Source organism: Haliotis rubra, unplaced genomic scaffold (assembly GCF_003918875.1).
Source record: "Haliotis rubra isolate DU_JTF1 unplaced genomic scaffold, ASM391887v1 Scf43, whole genome shotgun sequence".
In the NCBI taxonomy this organism is placed as follows: Eukaryota; Metazoa; Mollusca; class Gastropoda; order Lepetellida; family Haliotidae; genus Haliotis; species Haliotis rubra.
In genome coordinates, this window is record NW_025767113.1 from 1,854,454 (window position 1) to 1,871,808 (window position 17,355).

Genomic DNA, 17,355 nt, shown 5'->3' on the forward strand with positions numbered 1-17,355 from the left:
CTTTAATTTCCCTTAGCATGCATGAGTGTAATGTGACCCCAAGCGTTAATTAATTACTTAATGTAAATACCTCTGGGTCTAATTATTGAAACAGACTCGATGTGTGACGACCTAATTGATAGCTTATTGGGTGAAACGCTCCATGTTCTAATCTTACTGAAACGCCATAGGGTAGACATTTACTGGAAAGTAAGGATTTCAGTTATAAAAGGCGGAAATTAACTCGTTTGTCAAAAATTGACTGCAAAGTTAACGATGCATGTCAGATGTGGTACTAGAATAAAACCCGTGGTGATTCTCCGCAGCTGTTAACAGGCATATAACAATACAAATTGAATTGCAAATACAATTTGCCGCAATTATTCTTAGATTCCTCCTCAATACCCTTTGACATGAGAATTCAAAATTTAATTTCTGTTCTTTGTCATCTTTGTTGTCCTTGTGAGTGGACGTTTATTACTATTACTAGAACTGTTCCTTTTGGTTTTCCAGTGAACTCAGCCTAAAGAGCTTTCTACTGGAGAGATGGTTGTTTGACGGTAACTGGTAGACTCATTGCGAGACATATACACACATATAATGTTTACAAGCCTATGATAAATATAAATGTGGGTTTCATGGCTACGTTTTCTGACAAAACCATATCATACCGCCTGTTTTTGTAGCGGAAAACACTCATACGTATCTAAATAACGCAGGCTCAAAGCCAATGTTTCCAAAACCAGTGGAAACGGAAATAAATACACAAAGCAGGGTATATTCATCGGGGTCGCTGAAGTGTATTATATATACAATAATATACAGCATGTGCCCGCAACATGTGGCACTTACAATCTCTAATACTTTTACAGTGCCGGGACCAGTTTGTTCACTGTCAACTGCGAGAGTAATGGGCTTAGAAATATGTCTTTTATTCATTGTTTTGTGTGTGTGTACATGAATGTAAAATATGAGCCACAATTTGCGTACCGAAACGTTACAAATTCATTACTGTCGGTTCTTCCAGTGTCAGTGCAATGTTTTAATGACAATCTATTCATGCAGAACAATGAAACGTTATGTCAAGTGCCATACTGTGTAGGAGTCCTTGGACAATAGCATCATAATATAAGTTAAAATTGTATATCATTTCCAAACACAAGATGGATGACATGCCCGAGCTCCAAACACTGAGCTATGACACACAAGGTATTCTCCGAAAAACTCTTTTCCATATCATGAAGGCGTTTCAGCACAAACAGTAACATTTAATACACTGACTGACTGACTGACTGACTGTGTTTGGTTTTACGCCGCTTTTAGCAATATTCCAGCAATATCACGGGCTTCACTCATTGTACCCATGTGGGGAATCGAACCCGGGTCTTCGGCGTGACGAGCCAACGCTTTAACCACTAGGCTACCCCACCGCCCCACATTTAATACAAACTTTTTTTCGCATTAAGGTATAATTTCCATTAAAGAGGACAAATGACATTGTTTGACAGACAGTCAGCAAGTTACCTGTAGATGAGTGGTCGCACATGCACACATGAGAGGATATATGCGTATAAATGATGTTTCATAAAATCAAATTACACTGACAATAATAGTTCCCATCCGTATTGCTCAGAAAACAATTCGATATTAGAACGAGAACCTAAATAAATCAGGGATATTCAAATATTTTCGTCTAAGGTGATGTGCAGTTATTACACCTGTATGTGAATCCCCTGATTGAAGTTCCTGGTACGACTGTCCAGTGATCATGCTCACCTGTCAGCTTCCACGTGTAATATGACTCATTCAGTTTAAACATGTCTTACATCATAAAGAAAACATTAAGTAACAGTTGTGCATCTACATGTAGATGAGCTGATAATGTTGCCAGTCCATTAAAATGTCAGTTAGTGCTGCCCGGCACTGCACCAATTCCCGTGTTATGTTCTGCTCACTGCACCGTCGTTAAAGGCGTTAAACGTCGCCTTTACGACATTCCGCTACACATGGTATTTCCGTACCTCGACGGAACATCGTCTGCTGCCTTTTGAAGTTCATCTTCATCCGGGACGTTAGCACGTGCTATGGGTTGACGTAGATGTGCTACACTTTAATCGTTGTTCTGCCGCCAACTTATCCGCCATTTCACATCGATTGACCTAAAGGCTTAAGCGAGTGACGACTAACCATCTAAATATCTAACAAAGATAAAAATCTCACCCGTTGAATTACAACCTTGATGTTTCCTTCTTAGCTGGGGAGGTATTCCATCCTTTCATGCTAAACAAGGAAAGGTACAGCATCAGTATTTGATTGTTGATGCCTGAAGTGTCCACAGGCTTCGTAGTGCATGTTACTGTCGTCAAAGCACACGTCGTGCCTGTACGCAGTCAACTGCCTTCAAACCTCAGTCCCAACTGCACTGTGAGCTGGGATCGGGTCTCACTGATACGTTATCTGTTATGACCCATTTCAACCTTCATCATTAGATACTGCTCTCCATTACTATCACATAACAAATTCCATACTGAGAGAATGTGGCGGTTTTATAAAGGTTAATTATAGGTGCAACGCCTTAATAGCTCTCATTTAGATGCCATATTTTGGACCAGGGGGAGTAATGGGGACTTTTTGCTGGAAACGAAGTCAGATACGGTGAATGTATGTTTTCTGAGGCGCCAAAAAGGCATTATGTTTACACAGCAGAATGATGCAATCTAGTATATCCCTTAGCTGCGTCAGTGTTACTTATGTTTAAAAGAAGAAAATCATTATAACGTATGATATTACACCACCCACTTTTTCTTTAAGTTTTACTATGTGTATAGAGGCAGATGTTTTATATGTGATATTGAAGATTTTATATATTAAGTAAACATTTGCGTGACACAATAACAAAATAATTCTCTCTCTCTCTCTGCAAAAAGTTTCCGGGTTCGGAAAGAGACGCATATACATAGCAGCTTGAGCTTTGAGAGGCAGCGTCACAACTGTATTGCATCATTTCCACAGTTTTCCTGGATGCGTGTCAGATCAGTCAATTACAACATGCCTTCACACTCATACCTACTATGACATCACGCAATGTGCTCTATATGAGTGCTCGGACCGTTGGTCTCAGCATAACATGCTGCCAGGTTGGACGCTACAAGTAATTATTACACGATTGCAAAGTAGAACTTCAATTGTGGTCGGCTCCTGACACTTCTATCGATTCCAACACGCCTTCTGGTGGATGCAATTACAACGTATCGGGCATCAGTAAATTAGCACTATGTTCAGTCAATACAACAACTATTCGCCTTCACTAAAACATTGATTACATTTTAACGGAAAACTTTCATGGTCCGAAATAACTGGACGAATGTGTTTAATTATTTAGATTTTTCCAGTGGTACTTGTTAGTCAATATCAGAACGTACGTGAAAAATTCATATATCATTCATCGTACTTAAATAAAAAAAACCTGGTCGGAAATAGCTAGATGGAAACAATAATTAATACATGAATTATACATTCTCACGACACCTGGTCGGAAATTAAGAAATTTAAATTATAGTAACTAAAGCATATGATATTTAATTAATTAAGTTTCAAGTCCATGATGGATCTTTATAATGCCGGAAGTAGAATTGGAACCAGTGATGTTATGACAGGTTGCAGGATGCCAGTCTAACTTCTTGATTTCATGGAATAGAGATTCTTTGTAGCGTCTCCTTGTACACTCTCGCTGACCCGTAAATCCTTACTCCTGAACACTGCATGCAACATGCTTTCATGACGAATCGTATATCACCATATTCATTTCATTTCGCAAAATGTACATCAGCTCTCTACAGCGTCTGTCAGCGTAGTTCCTCAACGACACAAGATGGCGGCCACCTGCGTGCGCACTTCGATGAAAGAGAATGTGGCAGTATCGAGCCATATCAGCAGGTGAATCTCAACAGACTACTAAAATACCGATGCATGGGGTAGAACCCTTCTCCATATCTCGGAGAACCACTCGCTGAATCTTTAATTGTCTTTATCAGCGGTGGTGGCGTTCAGCCACGTCGGCCAACTATTAAAACTAGAAAGTTGTCAAGACAAATACGGAAGAACTCCTAATCTTGAATTTCCGCCATTCCACGTGTTGTGGTCCCCCTGCTCGTCCATTCTTCAAGTGTATTTGGCAGTGTTCCGAGTTTGCCGATTACCCAGGTCTCTCCGATGAAACCTGCTCACCCAGGCTCCCAGTGTTGTACCCAGAGGCCTTCGTTTTAACACACGATAACAGCAGACATAGTTGCCCCACATACAAACATAAATATCTCGATCTGTGAATTCAGCAAGAGACTGTATTACTCCACACATATTCTCTGTTGCCAACTACTGTCATCATCTCGGGTTGAGGATGAGTATCACTGCAAACAGCGTCACACACACAATGTCCTGCCATGAAGCACACGTGGTTCCAGCGCCTGAACCCTTGGGCTTGTCATCATTCATATCTGAAACACAGTCGTATACGTGCAAAACAGTTCTCTACAACCCACAAATACTGTTGCGTTCATGTGACTTTTTGTGGTCGAAATTTACAAATGTGTACAGATTTGATTATTTGCATAATACAGTTCCTGAAGGAGTTAATGACATCACATGGAATCATCTTACGTCAGATCATAAGAGCAATTTACAATACCAAATGCGACAAGAGAAGAAATGTTTTTCACTCAAATTATGTTTGGAATGCAAATTGGAATTCAAAATAGAAAAATCCCGACCGCGGTGTTGAGGTCGGTTTATGCTAGGCTGGCGCGTAGACCTTTTTCACAAAGGTGCTGTTTCAATTATTATAAATGCACGTTTCTCAACAATAGCCACGTCTCACAGAATTACAATATTTTTTTGTGAAATTAATGTATATTCTGAATATATTTACAAAGAAGTAATCTTACCTCTTTTCTCGTTGTTCGTTCGAGCTACAACAAATAAAAAAAGTGTAAATTAAGATGCTGTCATACTGTTGCCAGTGAATGGAAATGCGCTACAGTGTAGCGTTAAAGACAAACGTACTGAAGTGAAATAGCAATACTGCAAATTTGATCTCTGGTATGAAATGGGCTACCAACGTATTATCGGGCCGACTAAATAAACCAGCACTACATTAGGCTGCATTAGATAAAGCAGCACAGTTGACCTGGCAGTGATACCCCCTCTACCATACACTACCGGGCACTACGTACCGACAAGTTGAGTGTGTATTACTATTTCAAATAGAATCTTATGCCGAAACGAAGCTAATAGTATCCAAGAAAATATTGAAACTGTTATAGATATTAATGTAGGCATTAGGACGTTTAGATGAATCTCCTGGACATTGTGTAACTGTGAAGGCAGCTTAATGGAGTGTACACAGCAGAATCTGCACTATCGGTTTGCTGTCTTCATCTACCTCATGGTAACATGGTAATCTAATGATCTATCAATCGATAATCGTTTTAAACTGTAGATTCTGATGCAGAGGTAACACGTAGATTTGGACATCATGCATTTTTATCTTGGGGGATTTTACTCAAGAAGTGAATAGACGGTGTGGGATTTTACTCGAGAAGTGAATAGACGGTGTGGGATTTTACTCGAGAAGTGAATAGACGGTGTGGAATTTTACTCGAGAAAAGTGTGGACCTTACAGTAGAGTGGACACTGTACCAGGTGCCTGCATCAGTCCAACAGTCAGTGATACCGGTTACAGACAGGTTTTCTTAAATCACTCGCGCGTAGGTAAAGTGTATGTGAAAGGCACATAGCAACCAGTTCATTATCCCAGCAACAGGACCTGACGTTTTTTAGGATCAATTGCATACTTATATCCTTAACATGATAATCGACATAGACTGGAATAGTCGACATCTCGGGGGAGGATTCATGAAGGGAATAATAGACCAGATAAATTTCTGTGGAAACAGAGAATATGCTATCCGAGAAGACAGTTCCTACTGCTTGGGTCATTAGAATCAACTGTAGTCCCAGTTTGGAATAAATCGGCATGGATCTTATTTGTTGCAGAAACGGACAGACACGAGGGACGTGGTTATTTGTTCTTTGCAACTTTAAACAACTGCTGCGTTTAGATCTTGTAAGACCACAACGTATCAGATTCCTTGGTCCGATGCGACTGTCGGTGATATCTACATTGAACATGTCATGTATGAAAACAAGTTACATCCATTCAGCCAACACAGATGGAATCTGACAGTTAAGTTTTTAAGAAAGCCACGTTCCGTCACGCAACGGTAGCAGGTTTGTAACTAAAACGTCTGTATGTTCAGCAGCGTATAATAGGTAAGTAATTATTTCTTTGCGCCTCCGCCTGTTGACCCGTCGTTCTGAGTTGTCGGGTGACTCGAAAAGTAAGAATCTCGCTGTGTCAAGCAACGCCGTTCTCAGTTTTTGTAAACAAACAACGATGTTTTACTTGATTCACCGTCATGATATTGGTAATGTTAAATTGCCACTTGGGTTGCATCTGAGTTAAACGTGATCACAACAACAGCATGTGAACTAATTGATGCACTTTATTTCCTGGAGAGTGGCAGAATCAATACAGCAGGCAACTCACGTTACATGTTTCCTCTGCGGGCAGAGTCGTCAGAAACAGACTATAGAGTCGAATATCGTACAGATTGAAGATTTTATATCTTGCGAAAGTTGTCTGCTTATCGAGTGAATTCGATCGCAATTGCTTCTTTGTGTCCAATCAATACCCTCTATCAACGGGACCGTAAGGTTACTTTAATTAAGACAAATTCTGGCTCTTGTTGGAAGTTTCAGTCTGAAATTCACCTCTGAGTTAGATTGTAAGCAGTCTTGAAAGCTCAGTCCTAATCAATAGACTCTGGCTGTCCCGGTGCCAGCAAAGGTGCTCACAATCATTTACGACTAATTTTGATCGGAATTTTTGCTTTTACCATCTTCGACATTCACAGCTTTGTGCCCATCAACTGTCAATGGTTGTAATTACATTAAAAGACCTCAAAGGTTCTTGTCAAAAATCTCCAAATACCACGACACATACCAGGGGCAATCTCGACAATGACCATGAAAGTGCAAAGAGATTTCCTCTAAACATCAGCAGCCTGTTATATTCATGTCCACTACTCCGTCTGCAATGGTGCCGTTATATTTCAATAAAAGATGAAAATGGGTTTCAGATGAAACGTTTCGGCTGCAGGTACATCCAGTTTCCAGTTTAGAGTCATATAGGAAATATATAGAACTATATAGCGTCAACGGCAGAGACTAACCGGTTTCGATTATCCGTCATTAGCTGCTGACATTATGGGTGGATCACTGAAAATCCTGAAACCTGCTTTAATCCAGGGCACATATATCGAGGAACCCTAAGTTCGCAAAACGCATACTTCCTACTAATCACACGACATACAATTTATTTGGATAATGGCGCAGCAATTGTTAAACGACATTAAGAGATACATCCAAATAATGGACTCGGAGATTTCTCCACATAAGAACAACATTTTGGTAATTCGACATATCTGCTTCCCCAAAGCCAACGCACATCTGCTGCACACAATGACTATAATTCCCTATCAACGGCCGTTAGTTGTATAAATACGGTTTTCATTCATATACTGTAAATCAGTGTGATGAACTGAACAATTAAATCATATTCGTGTTATACAATATAGTCTATCGATAAGAAAAAACTTCTTTACAATATATGAAATGAACTTCGATGAGCAAACTCTACTGAAGAAGCCAACGAGGAATCTGCTGTATTTCCGCGACTGCGAGGCCACTGAAGGGGTTCGCTGTTCTGAGAGCTGTAATAGCTAAGTATCTGTAGAGGGGAAAACTGGCTGGCTTCACGGTACACGAATTACTTTTTCTGTGGTTGATCAGTCCTGGAGAGGACCACACTGGTGTGCTCTCAAGTTAGATATGATTAGTTGCACACAGCATATTGTATACCCGTGTAAGACGGTGCCACAGTAAGACGGCAGGTTACAGCCTATTTGGTTTTCATACGTTACCTAAGGGCACAGTGAATTTGATCATGTTTTCTGCTAAAGACATACGATTGATCTCCAATTTCTATTTCCTAATTAATAAGGTTTCCTCAGTTACCACCAAAGGGCATATGCATTGTTCTTAAAAAATATATCTCTGCAAGAAAACATGGCATTTGAAACTGTAGCCCTGTTAATCGTAGCTGTGTGCACTGAATCCTGTGTAGGTGATTGTGACCAGCAACTTAGCTGTCGTTTCCCTTTATTGTATCTAACCTGAAGAGTTTTAATGACACAACACGATCAGCGCTGACGGAGGCATCAAAATGAGATTCAAATTGTACATTGGGAAACGTCGGGATCCAATATATATCGAATTTCTATTTGTATTCATTACGAATAGAACACTTTATTCTATTTCTGGAATATCTAAATACATCTATTAACTAAAGTAAATACAGAGTACGGGATGGAGCTTGACACGTTTCCAAAATAACCAAACTTTAATCAGCTGATGCCATGCTAAGTTGAAAATTGGTTTTGTAAAACGGATATTAATTGCATTATGTGCAGCAAATTATGGAGGTTTCTCTTTGTATTGTCCTTCACCAAACAACAGAAGATCTTTCTGGCGAAGCTTAGGATGGATAATGGTCTCCCTACAAGTGCTAGTCGCCGGGTCTGGAACAATAGATCCCCCGGGATACTTAGGGGTGGTTGTGAAGCGAACTTGTCAGAAAATCGATCCAAATGTTGACATCATTTGATAAAAACTTCCAACCCCAAAATATAGACAGTCTGGCGAATCCCCACTTGATTTACGTATGGCCAGACGAGCCGAGTGTAGACAGTTGGACCGTGGAAACTGTTACATCGAATCTAAGACTAGTAGGGCGGAAATTGCAATAGAATAATGGGCATCCAATAGGAAACTTTAACTTTCGTAACTCGCAATATGAATAGAGAACACGCTGGCAAGCACACACTGAAAGCACACCAGATTGGACTTTTTTCTATGTCTAATCTAAGACATTTATTGTTTATTCAGAAAAAAAAAATCTACAACATTACAACTAGTGAAGCAAAATGGATGACTTGTTTTTATGTTACAAAACGCCTGCACACGAGATGTATTTCGACCCAAGGCCTTGGTAAAGTATCTTTCGTGTAGGCACACACACACGTAATTCACCGATCTTGATATGCTGAAAAGCGACTAAAACGAAGACTCATTCCCAACAAAGAAACCAGTCCAATGTGCCAATGGAATATAGAGTCTATGTGATGTTACAGCTAAGGTGTTGTAAATATAGTTTTGACTTTTCACCACTTCAGCATAATAATGTTCACAATGCTGTCTTCTCAACAATAATAACTAGTATGCAGATCAGATGTTTTTGCACATAAACAGAATAAATAGAAAACATTTGACGCGTCAAAAATAGTAGCTGCAGGGTATATCTGGTCTGCAACGTAACTACAGCTAGCGAATGGACCAAGGAATTATATCTGATATATTGTTTCTTCATCTGAGTTCGGCTGTCGTAAAGGTCGGTATAACCAAAGAATATATATGATTCATTGCTTTGCTGAGTCTGCAAATATGATTGATTACTTTCTTGGCCGTTTAATATACCTGTATAAGGATGACTAAATAAAAAATGAAGCAATTCTCACTCTTTGATTTAATAATGTCGTGCGGACTTTGAGAGCAAATTTCTTCTTCCCTCAAATGTCATCAAGAAGAAGGAATCACAGAGCATCATCAGGAAGGGAGTCTAGACTATATTAGTCCAACTATCGCATTCATTTATCTTACAGAACTAGACGTATTATTCTTGAGAATTCCACAGAAGTCAATATTGGTTTATGAGACAAGGCGGTATTGGTATCAGTTAAGAGTCTGCATTGTGTAGGCCGCAGCGTCGTGTAAGTGACCATACTTATGCCATTTGTGGTTTCCTTGTGATGGACCATACTTTGTTCCAGTTATATTTGTTTGTACACTGTTTTGAGCCTCTGATGGAAGACAACCAGATTCACCTTGAGTAAGCGTGCATTATATCACGTGACGTCTGAATCTTCTAGATGTCTTACCTATGTACATACATTTCCCTAAGTACATTAATTTGCTTTTGTATTTTCCTTTTATCAACCGTTCCTTTGCTCGCTTCTCTTTCTGCGGGTTAAATGTCAGTTAATATAATGTGTGCTCCTTTTAACAAATTGAAACTTTCCTTCTTCGACATATAACTTATGTATATATACCATTCTTGAAACTGCATGTCCACGACTCTTAATCTAGGTCGGAGTATACAAAATAAATGTAAGTGATGTCATGATGTCTCTTGAGCCATCTGGGCGGGTTACTGTCATGTACCTTATCTCATTACAGAATGACATTACAGCTGTATCCCCTTCAGCTAGGGATGGACGTGAAGGAAGATGGAGACATAAACAGAGACCGGAAGAAGAGTACCACAACCTCTCCTGTGACACAAGCCCACACAATGGCTTGCATTAAGGCATCCAGTGTATGACACTCACGTAGGCCCAGATCAACTCAAATATTGACACGACTTTCTGTATTGGTGACTAGTCACGTGACTAGGAATGTCCATCACAGATATGTCAAATGTTTAAAATTCTCTTTACGCCTTTCACAAAATGAATGCACCACGTATTACTAACATGCAGAGCGCCAATGTATGGGAGTGTTGCAGATTCATGCATAACTTTTGACACAAACAGTCTAATTGCTGAAACTTCGTAAAATGACAAAAAGTTGGCAAGGGTCTTATAAAAGTAAATTGTTCTTCCAGCAGATTCCATGTGGTGCCATAAGACACATTATAAACATACCTATTCAGCTACTGTATAGTACAACTACTGACAAACTGATAACACTAATGCATGAACAGAACTGGTGCCGTTGTTTCACCCAACACGACCTTCTCCTAGGTGGCACACATGTAACTAATCACGACGTTTAGGAATATTCAGACATATGTCCCCCGTATCACGAGTGCTACGTTTACTGTTAGGTTTAAAGGTACAAAGCAACTACACAGGGACAAATGGCGTTGGTTGTCATATCCTTGTCAACCTGTTCCGTTTGTTTGACAACCCCTGACACCGGGGACCCAATCGACTCCCATGCATCAGCACTAATCATGTTGTATTGAGGGTGATACTCGGCCGTAGGACGTTACTTATTCCAGAACAATCATAACAGGTGTGTGATCCGTGTTATACAAACATCCAGGGACTGTTCTCAGCTGCGGATAATAGCTAGTGGCGACTTGAATGATGAGGCTACTTGTGCCTTTAGTGAGTTCACCAAGATAAAACATGGTCTTAACAGCCATTTCCCCGACGGCCGGCAAGACCTTAACAAGCCTACCTTTAGTCTAGTGAATTTGTCAGAGCACTAAATAAACATAAATCAAGAGACAAATGGCCCCTGAAGACATAAATGAACTGGCATGAAAATGATCCCAGGGAAGATGAAGATGAGAATACTGGGGCACACGAGGCTCGATGCACATCAGTCTGGAGTTACGGTTCGTCTATGTGTCGCATCATATATTTAATTCATAAGGGAAATTAATCCATATCAGTTTTGCTACATATTCTAGTGCCGTGGCATGGTATTGTTGTTAAGCATTATTCCAAGACAATTAAGCACACCGTGGCAGTATGTTCAACAATATACAGATGTTACAGTCACGAGTGTCACGGCAGGAGGAACGTATTGGTTTTGAGTAATCATTAAAAACGCAAGTCGGCATTTTACAATTCAGCAGTAACTGAACCAAACGACTCTCTCTGAGGTCGTGATAGTGTACACTCACTGTGAGTCTGTATACATATATTACATTAACGACTTCTGTTATCGTTAGTTATTAGTCCTACTTGTATCTCAGCTTGCCCTACCAAGCAGTCGAGCTTAGTCTGTGCAAACATTACATTACTAATTTGAGAGATCTTTTGCCGATGGTTGTTCTTCTTCTGTAATATGTGGCGCGCCCTGCACTTATCCACCGCTAGTGATGCTTAGTGCCATAATATGCATATACTGCTTGAACAGCTTCTTTCATCCTCAGATAGTTAAGCATTATAGGTTGTGGACTTGGTCTACTCCTCTACTGGAACTTTTGCTTAGTGTATGCATATAAAGCACTATGAAGTTCTTTTATCGCTAGCCACTGCTATTATAGGTTGTGTGCTTGCTCTATCCATCCAGCAGCAGTAACGCCGAGGTTCGTCTAACGAGCTGCAGCCACGACAACTTCTCCCTCACGCTCCGTGAGCTGCGTCCACTCATTGGGAAGGGCAGATTTGTCACACTCATCTTCCTAATCAAACACGCCACGCCATCATCAACGACGTCGTTGTACATCACAACGTGGGCAAATACATCGTCCTATTTGTATCTGAGGCGGCGGAGTGTGTATTTACCTACGCAATATATTATCTGGGGTTGTCAGGGGTAGTCAATTGAGACGAGGGTAATATAGACTCCATATCACAACGTTGTAATCTTAGTCGTATTGGAAGAAGATGGGTTTGAGGGACGCAGACACAGTCTGTAGAGACATACATTCAAATCCTTGCTGGCGATTGTAAATATTATGATTTTAGTAGAGGAAAATGAGAGTTTATTTGTCATTTGAAACAAATTTCGCATGAATGATGGTTTTAACATGTCTGATTGCATCATGTCGTTAGTAGTGAAAATGAATATATTTTTTCAGATTAGGTCTGTTTGATTGTCAAGCGGACAAGGTATTCTGGCGCCAGTTTGAATAATAGTAATGGGCGATTTCTTGAAATTAAAGACTGTAACTTTGATGCCAGACCCTAATGGGCGCAATGCCGTCAGTGTAAAACAAACAGCCCAGTAATACCCATCGTCAGTAAACCACGGTAAAAGCCTTATAATTGTGAAACGCTAACATTTTACTCGAGTGATTTCCCTATCCGTTACACATCATAACGCCCAAATTACTACATTAGATGTTCTTAAACGTCTTGAAGTGGAATTTGACATTGACAATGAAGTTTGCCTTGACGATCTGAAAGAGGAATACTTCAAGGTATTCTCCTCTCACAAGTTATCACATTTCCGAAGGCAGGAACACATCGAACTGTTATGTCTGCTTTTGTAAGCATCTGATGTCCTAAATTATTGCCTTTCTTACATGCTTGATGTAACAATCACGTTAAAAGGCTTAATAGCCCACGCTCAAACAGCCAACTAGGGACATAACAATCGCACTACAAAGTAAAGTCATTAATCTAACCCACTTAGCAAGTATAAATCAAACAGAGAATGAATGTCTTGTATGAAAATTAGAAGTCACAAACAGCATTGTATTTTATCCCTCACGCCATGAAACCATCATGTACATTTCTACAAGACAACACAAGTTAATTCTGGTGTTTTACACTTAAATTAACCAACATAATATCAAAATTACAAGGAGTGAAATACAGCTTTAGAATTTTGACTCCGTTGAAGCATGCCTCCCAAGACAACGCCTTCTGCATAATCAATATACAAAATACACTACTGGTCAAAATGACTTTCCTCTATTTGGGATTCGTCGGGGAAGCACAGTGATGAAATGGCAACAGATGATCGACCGAAACGAAATATGAACGCGACTTTGTAGCAAGCATATACTGAGTTACGTGTACGTCCTGAATACGGGTGAATGAATCCCAAGTGGGTCCTAAGTGATGCCCTGTTCAGAGAATTTAGCAATGTTAACGCCGCCAGTGTTTTATAGTATCATTCAGTGCGTAACACAGTCGGAGAATATACCAGTGTTAACGTCGACGTCAGTGCGTTACAGAGTCGGGGAATATGCCAGTGTTAACGTCGACGTCAGTGCGTTACAGAGTCGGGGAATATGCCAGTGTTAACGTCGACGTCAGTGTGTAACAGGGTTAGAGACTATACCAGTGTTAACGGTAGTGTGTAGTAGGGTTAGAGACTATACCAGTGTTAACGTCAGTGTGTAACAGGGTTAGGGACTATACCAGTGTTAACGGTAGTGTGTAACAGGGTTAGAGACTATACCAGTGTTAACGTCAGTGTGTTACAGGGTAAGAGACTATACCAGTGTTAAAGGTAGTGTGTTACAGGGTTAGAGACTATACCAGTGTTAAAGGTAGTGTGTAACAGGGTTAGAGACTATACCAGTGTTAACGTCAGTGTTAAAGGTAGTGTGTTACAGGGTTAGAGACTATACCAGTGTTACAAGGTGTGTTACAGTGTGGTAACGTCAGTGTGTTACAGGGTTAGAGACTATACCAGTGTTAAGGTAGGTACAGGGTAGAGTATACCACAGGGTGTGTTACAGTTAGAGACTATACCAGTGTTAAAGGTAGTGTGTTACAGGGTTAGGCAATATACCAGTGTTAACAGTAGGTAGTACCAGTGTTAAAGGTAGGTGTTACAGGGTTAGACAATATACCAGTGTTAACGGTAGTGTGTTACAGGGTTAGGCAATATACCAGTGTTAACGGTAGTGTGTTACAGGGTTACGGAGTGTGTTACAGATATACCAGTGTTAACGGCAGTGTGTAACAGGGTTAGACAATATACCAGTGTTAACGGTAGTGTGTTACAGGGTTAGGCAATATACCAGTGTTAACGGTAGTACCAATGTTACAGGGTTAGGCAATATACCAGTGTTAACGGCTACAGGGTGTGTTACAGGGTTAGAGCAATATACCAGTGTTAACGGCAGTGTGTAACAGGGTTAGACAATATACCAGTGTTAACGGTAGTGTGTTACAGGGTTGGGCAATGTACCAGTGTTAACGGTAGTGTGTTACAGGGTTAGACAATATACCAGTGTTAACGGTAGTGTGTTACAGGGTTAGACAATATACCAGTGTTAACGGTAGTGTGTTACAGGGTTAGACAATATACCAGTGTTAACGGCAGTGTGTAACAGGGTTAGACAATATACCAGTGTTAACGGCAGTGTGTAACAGGGTTAGGCAATATACCAGTGTTAACGGTGGTGTGTTACAGGGTTAGACAATATACCAGTGTTAACGGTAGTGTGTTACAGGGTTAGACAATATACCAGTGTTAACGGCAGTGTTAACGGCTGTGTGTAACAGGGTTATGCAATATACCAGTGTTAACGGTGGTGTGCCTTCGGTGAATGTTAAAGTTGAGATGGTACACGGTCGGTAAAAGTAATGTTGTTGACGTCAATATGTCGGGGAATATACCAGTATAATGGTAGTCAAGGAGGGTTATCTTCCTACGCTCGTGTCTCAGTATCTTACAAGAATGGAGAATACTGGTATAAAGTCAACGAACGTCATGTACAATCGCGGAATATTATTATTTTAACGTGAATGGATTCGACAGCCGAGGGATACTGTTATGCCATGCAGTTGTATTGATAATGTTGTAATAATTCCCATTAACAGGTTCCTGTCGGTCGACAACAGAAGTAATTTGGCAACTTCCCTATACCATAGTGCACTGAACTAAGTCTGGCTGCCAGCTCCTGGTAGAATCAATATGCGAGATAGAGAAGACAGCTGTATACAAATGTTTGTATCTGCGTGACGCAGTAAGAAACGAGAGTATTATCAACTTCAGCTCGGGGCATACAGCTCGGAGTCACCGCTGTTGATCTTACCAGATACTCACCATCTTCAAGATCCACCAACTGGCTCAATAGATAACATAAGATCGTGAATGGGAATTAAAGGGTGAATATCAAACGTGTATATGGGAAATTGATGGTGACTGTGAATAGCCATCAGAATAGAAATATCATAGCGGGAAATGGAAGCCGACTTGAGTGGCAAGGTTTGGCATGACCACAGCCGATATGGGGGCAACTTACTATCGAGAATAACGACTTTGGTGCTTGTAATCTGAAGATCCGATGTTCTGCAAACATACGTCCCAGCATCTGTCATCTTGGCTCTCTTGATGTACAAGGAGCTTATTATGGTCCTCTCCACAATGGACATAACAATCTGAATGTGAAGTCGGTCGTCCTGTGTGATCTTGTGGCCATCCTTGAACCAGTCAATGCCGTCGGGTGGATACCCATCTCCGGTGGCGTTACAAACAAGGCGCAGTGCATTCCCCTTCTCCACGTAGCTGGGACCGGAGATTTTTATATCTGAAAATAAAAGGACATTTAAACAACATGGCACCAAGACATAGGATGCAATAGAAAGGCAACGTTAAATCACTTCAAATTCCATCAATCCAATTATAATTGAACAAAAACACGTGACAGACTATGGCAAAACATGATTAAAATAGAATGAGCCATTGTGTAGATTCTATTTCCACTACTGAATATATTCTACAACCGATGTCTCAAACGTCTAAATAAGACTAGGCATTATGTATCACAGTACATGTAGCCTACCAAATGTAGTATGTAGCCGATAGGGAAGTGCGATATTGTGTCGATATCAAAAGTCGCATTTTGTGTTTGCTGTGTAAACAATTTGGATGCTGCTATTCGGATGAACGGTCATTCCATGTGTGTAGGTGTGCCCGAATAACTGTACAATGAATGTTACATGATAATTGATATTGGACATACATTTCAGATACAATTGTTTACTCCAGCACTGATGACCAGGTCACATCTATTGTGCTGGAAGCAGCTTGGCGTCCTTCTAATGAACACGAGTTTTCTTTCATTTCTTTATGTTTCATGATCTCATCACCCAAAACCTACTGTGATCGCTGACCGGTATCCTATAGCAGACTGGAGCACACATCGCAACGTTGTTGTGATCAGTATACCTCACAGATACCAAACTGAATCATTCAATATGGTGCATTGGAGTCCTGAACTGTCAATCTCAAAGGGCCGGTAAGTGACCGTTATGATGGAATATCTTGTCTCTCGGATTGGGAGCCTACTTAATGTGGCGTACTTTCAAACTTTATTGCCTCTCTGCGGTTTTCTGCTGCATGCAAGACCGCGTCTCACAAGAAGCATCGATGTAATGTCCTACATCATATGACGTATTACCGCTATGAAGATTCGCCGTATGCCCGCTGGTAATAATGTCGGAGACTTTGGTGGATGACTAATTCGATAAAAGTTTATATCATTACATCCGACTTCGAGGCGAGTGATGCCAAAGACTTGGTATGCGTTTTCAATTACGCCTATGTAGAGCGTGTGGCGGCTTGCCTTGTGGATTAGTGTCAATGAAACTGTCATTACGCTTGTCTGCTCCGTAAAGCTAAACACAAATGTCGAGTTTAAATCTTGACGACAAGTGCTGGTTGTTTTTCGCAAAAGTTGGAAATTAGACCGCTGACATACATATCATAGAAACGTCG

The 17,355-nt window shown here is 40.5% G+C and overlaps 1 protein-coding gene across 1 annotated transcript in view; it reads right to left on the reverse strand.

Moving 5' to 3' along the window:
- Positions 1-755: 755 nt before the first annotated feature.
- The window catches only part of LOC124288980 (zwei Ig domain protein zig-8-like), a 116,965-nt gene continuing 100,365 nt past the window's right edge, over positions 756-17,355 (reverse strand). Inside the window, exons 6-8 of the mRNA XM_046725579.1 lie at positions 15,881-16,165; positions 4,920-4,943; positions 756-4,472 (exon numbers count right to left, since the gene is read on the reverse strand). Coding sequence (XP_046581535.1) covers positions 4,360-4,472; positions 4,920-4,943; positions 15,881-16,165 — 422 coding nt within the window. The 3' untranslated portion in view covers positions 756-4,359. The remainder of the gene's footprint in view (positions 4,473-4,919; positions 4,944-15,880; positions 16,166-17,355) is intronic.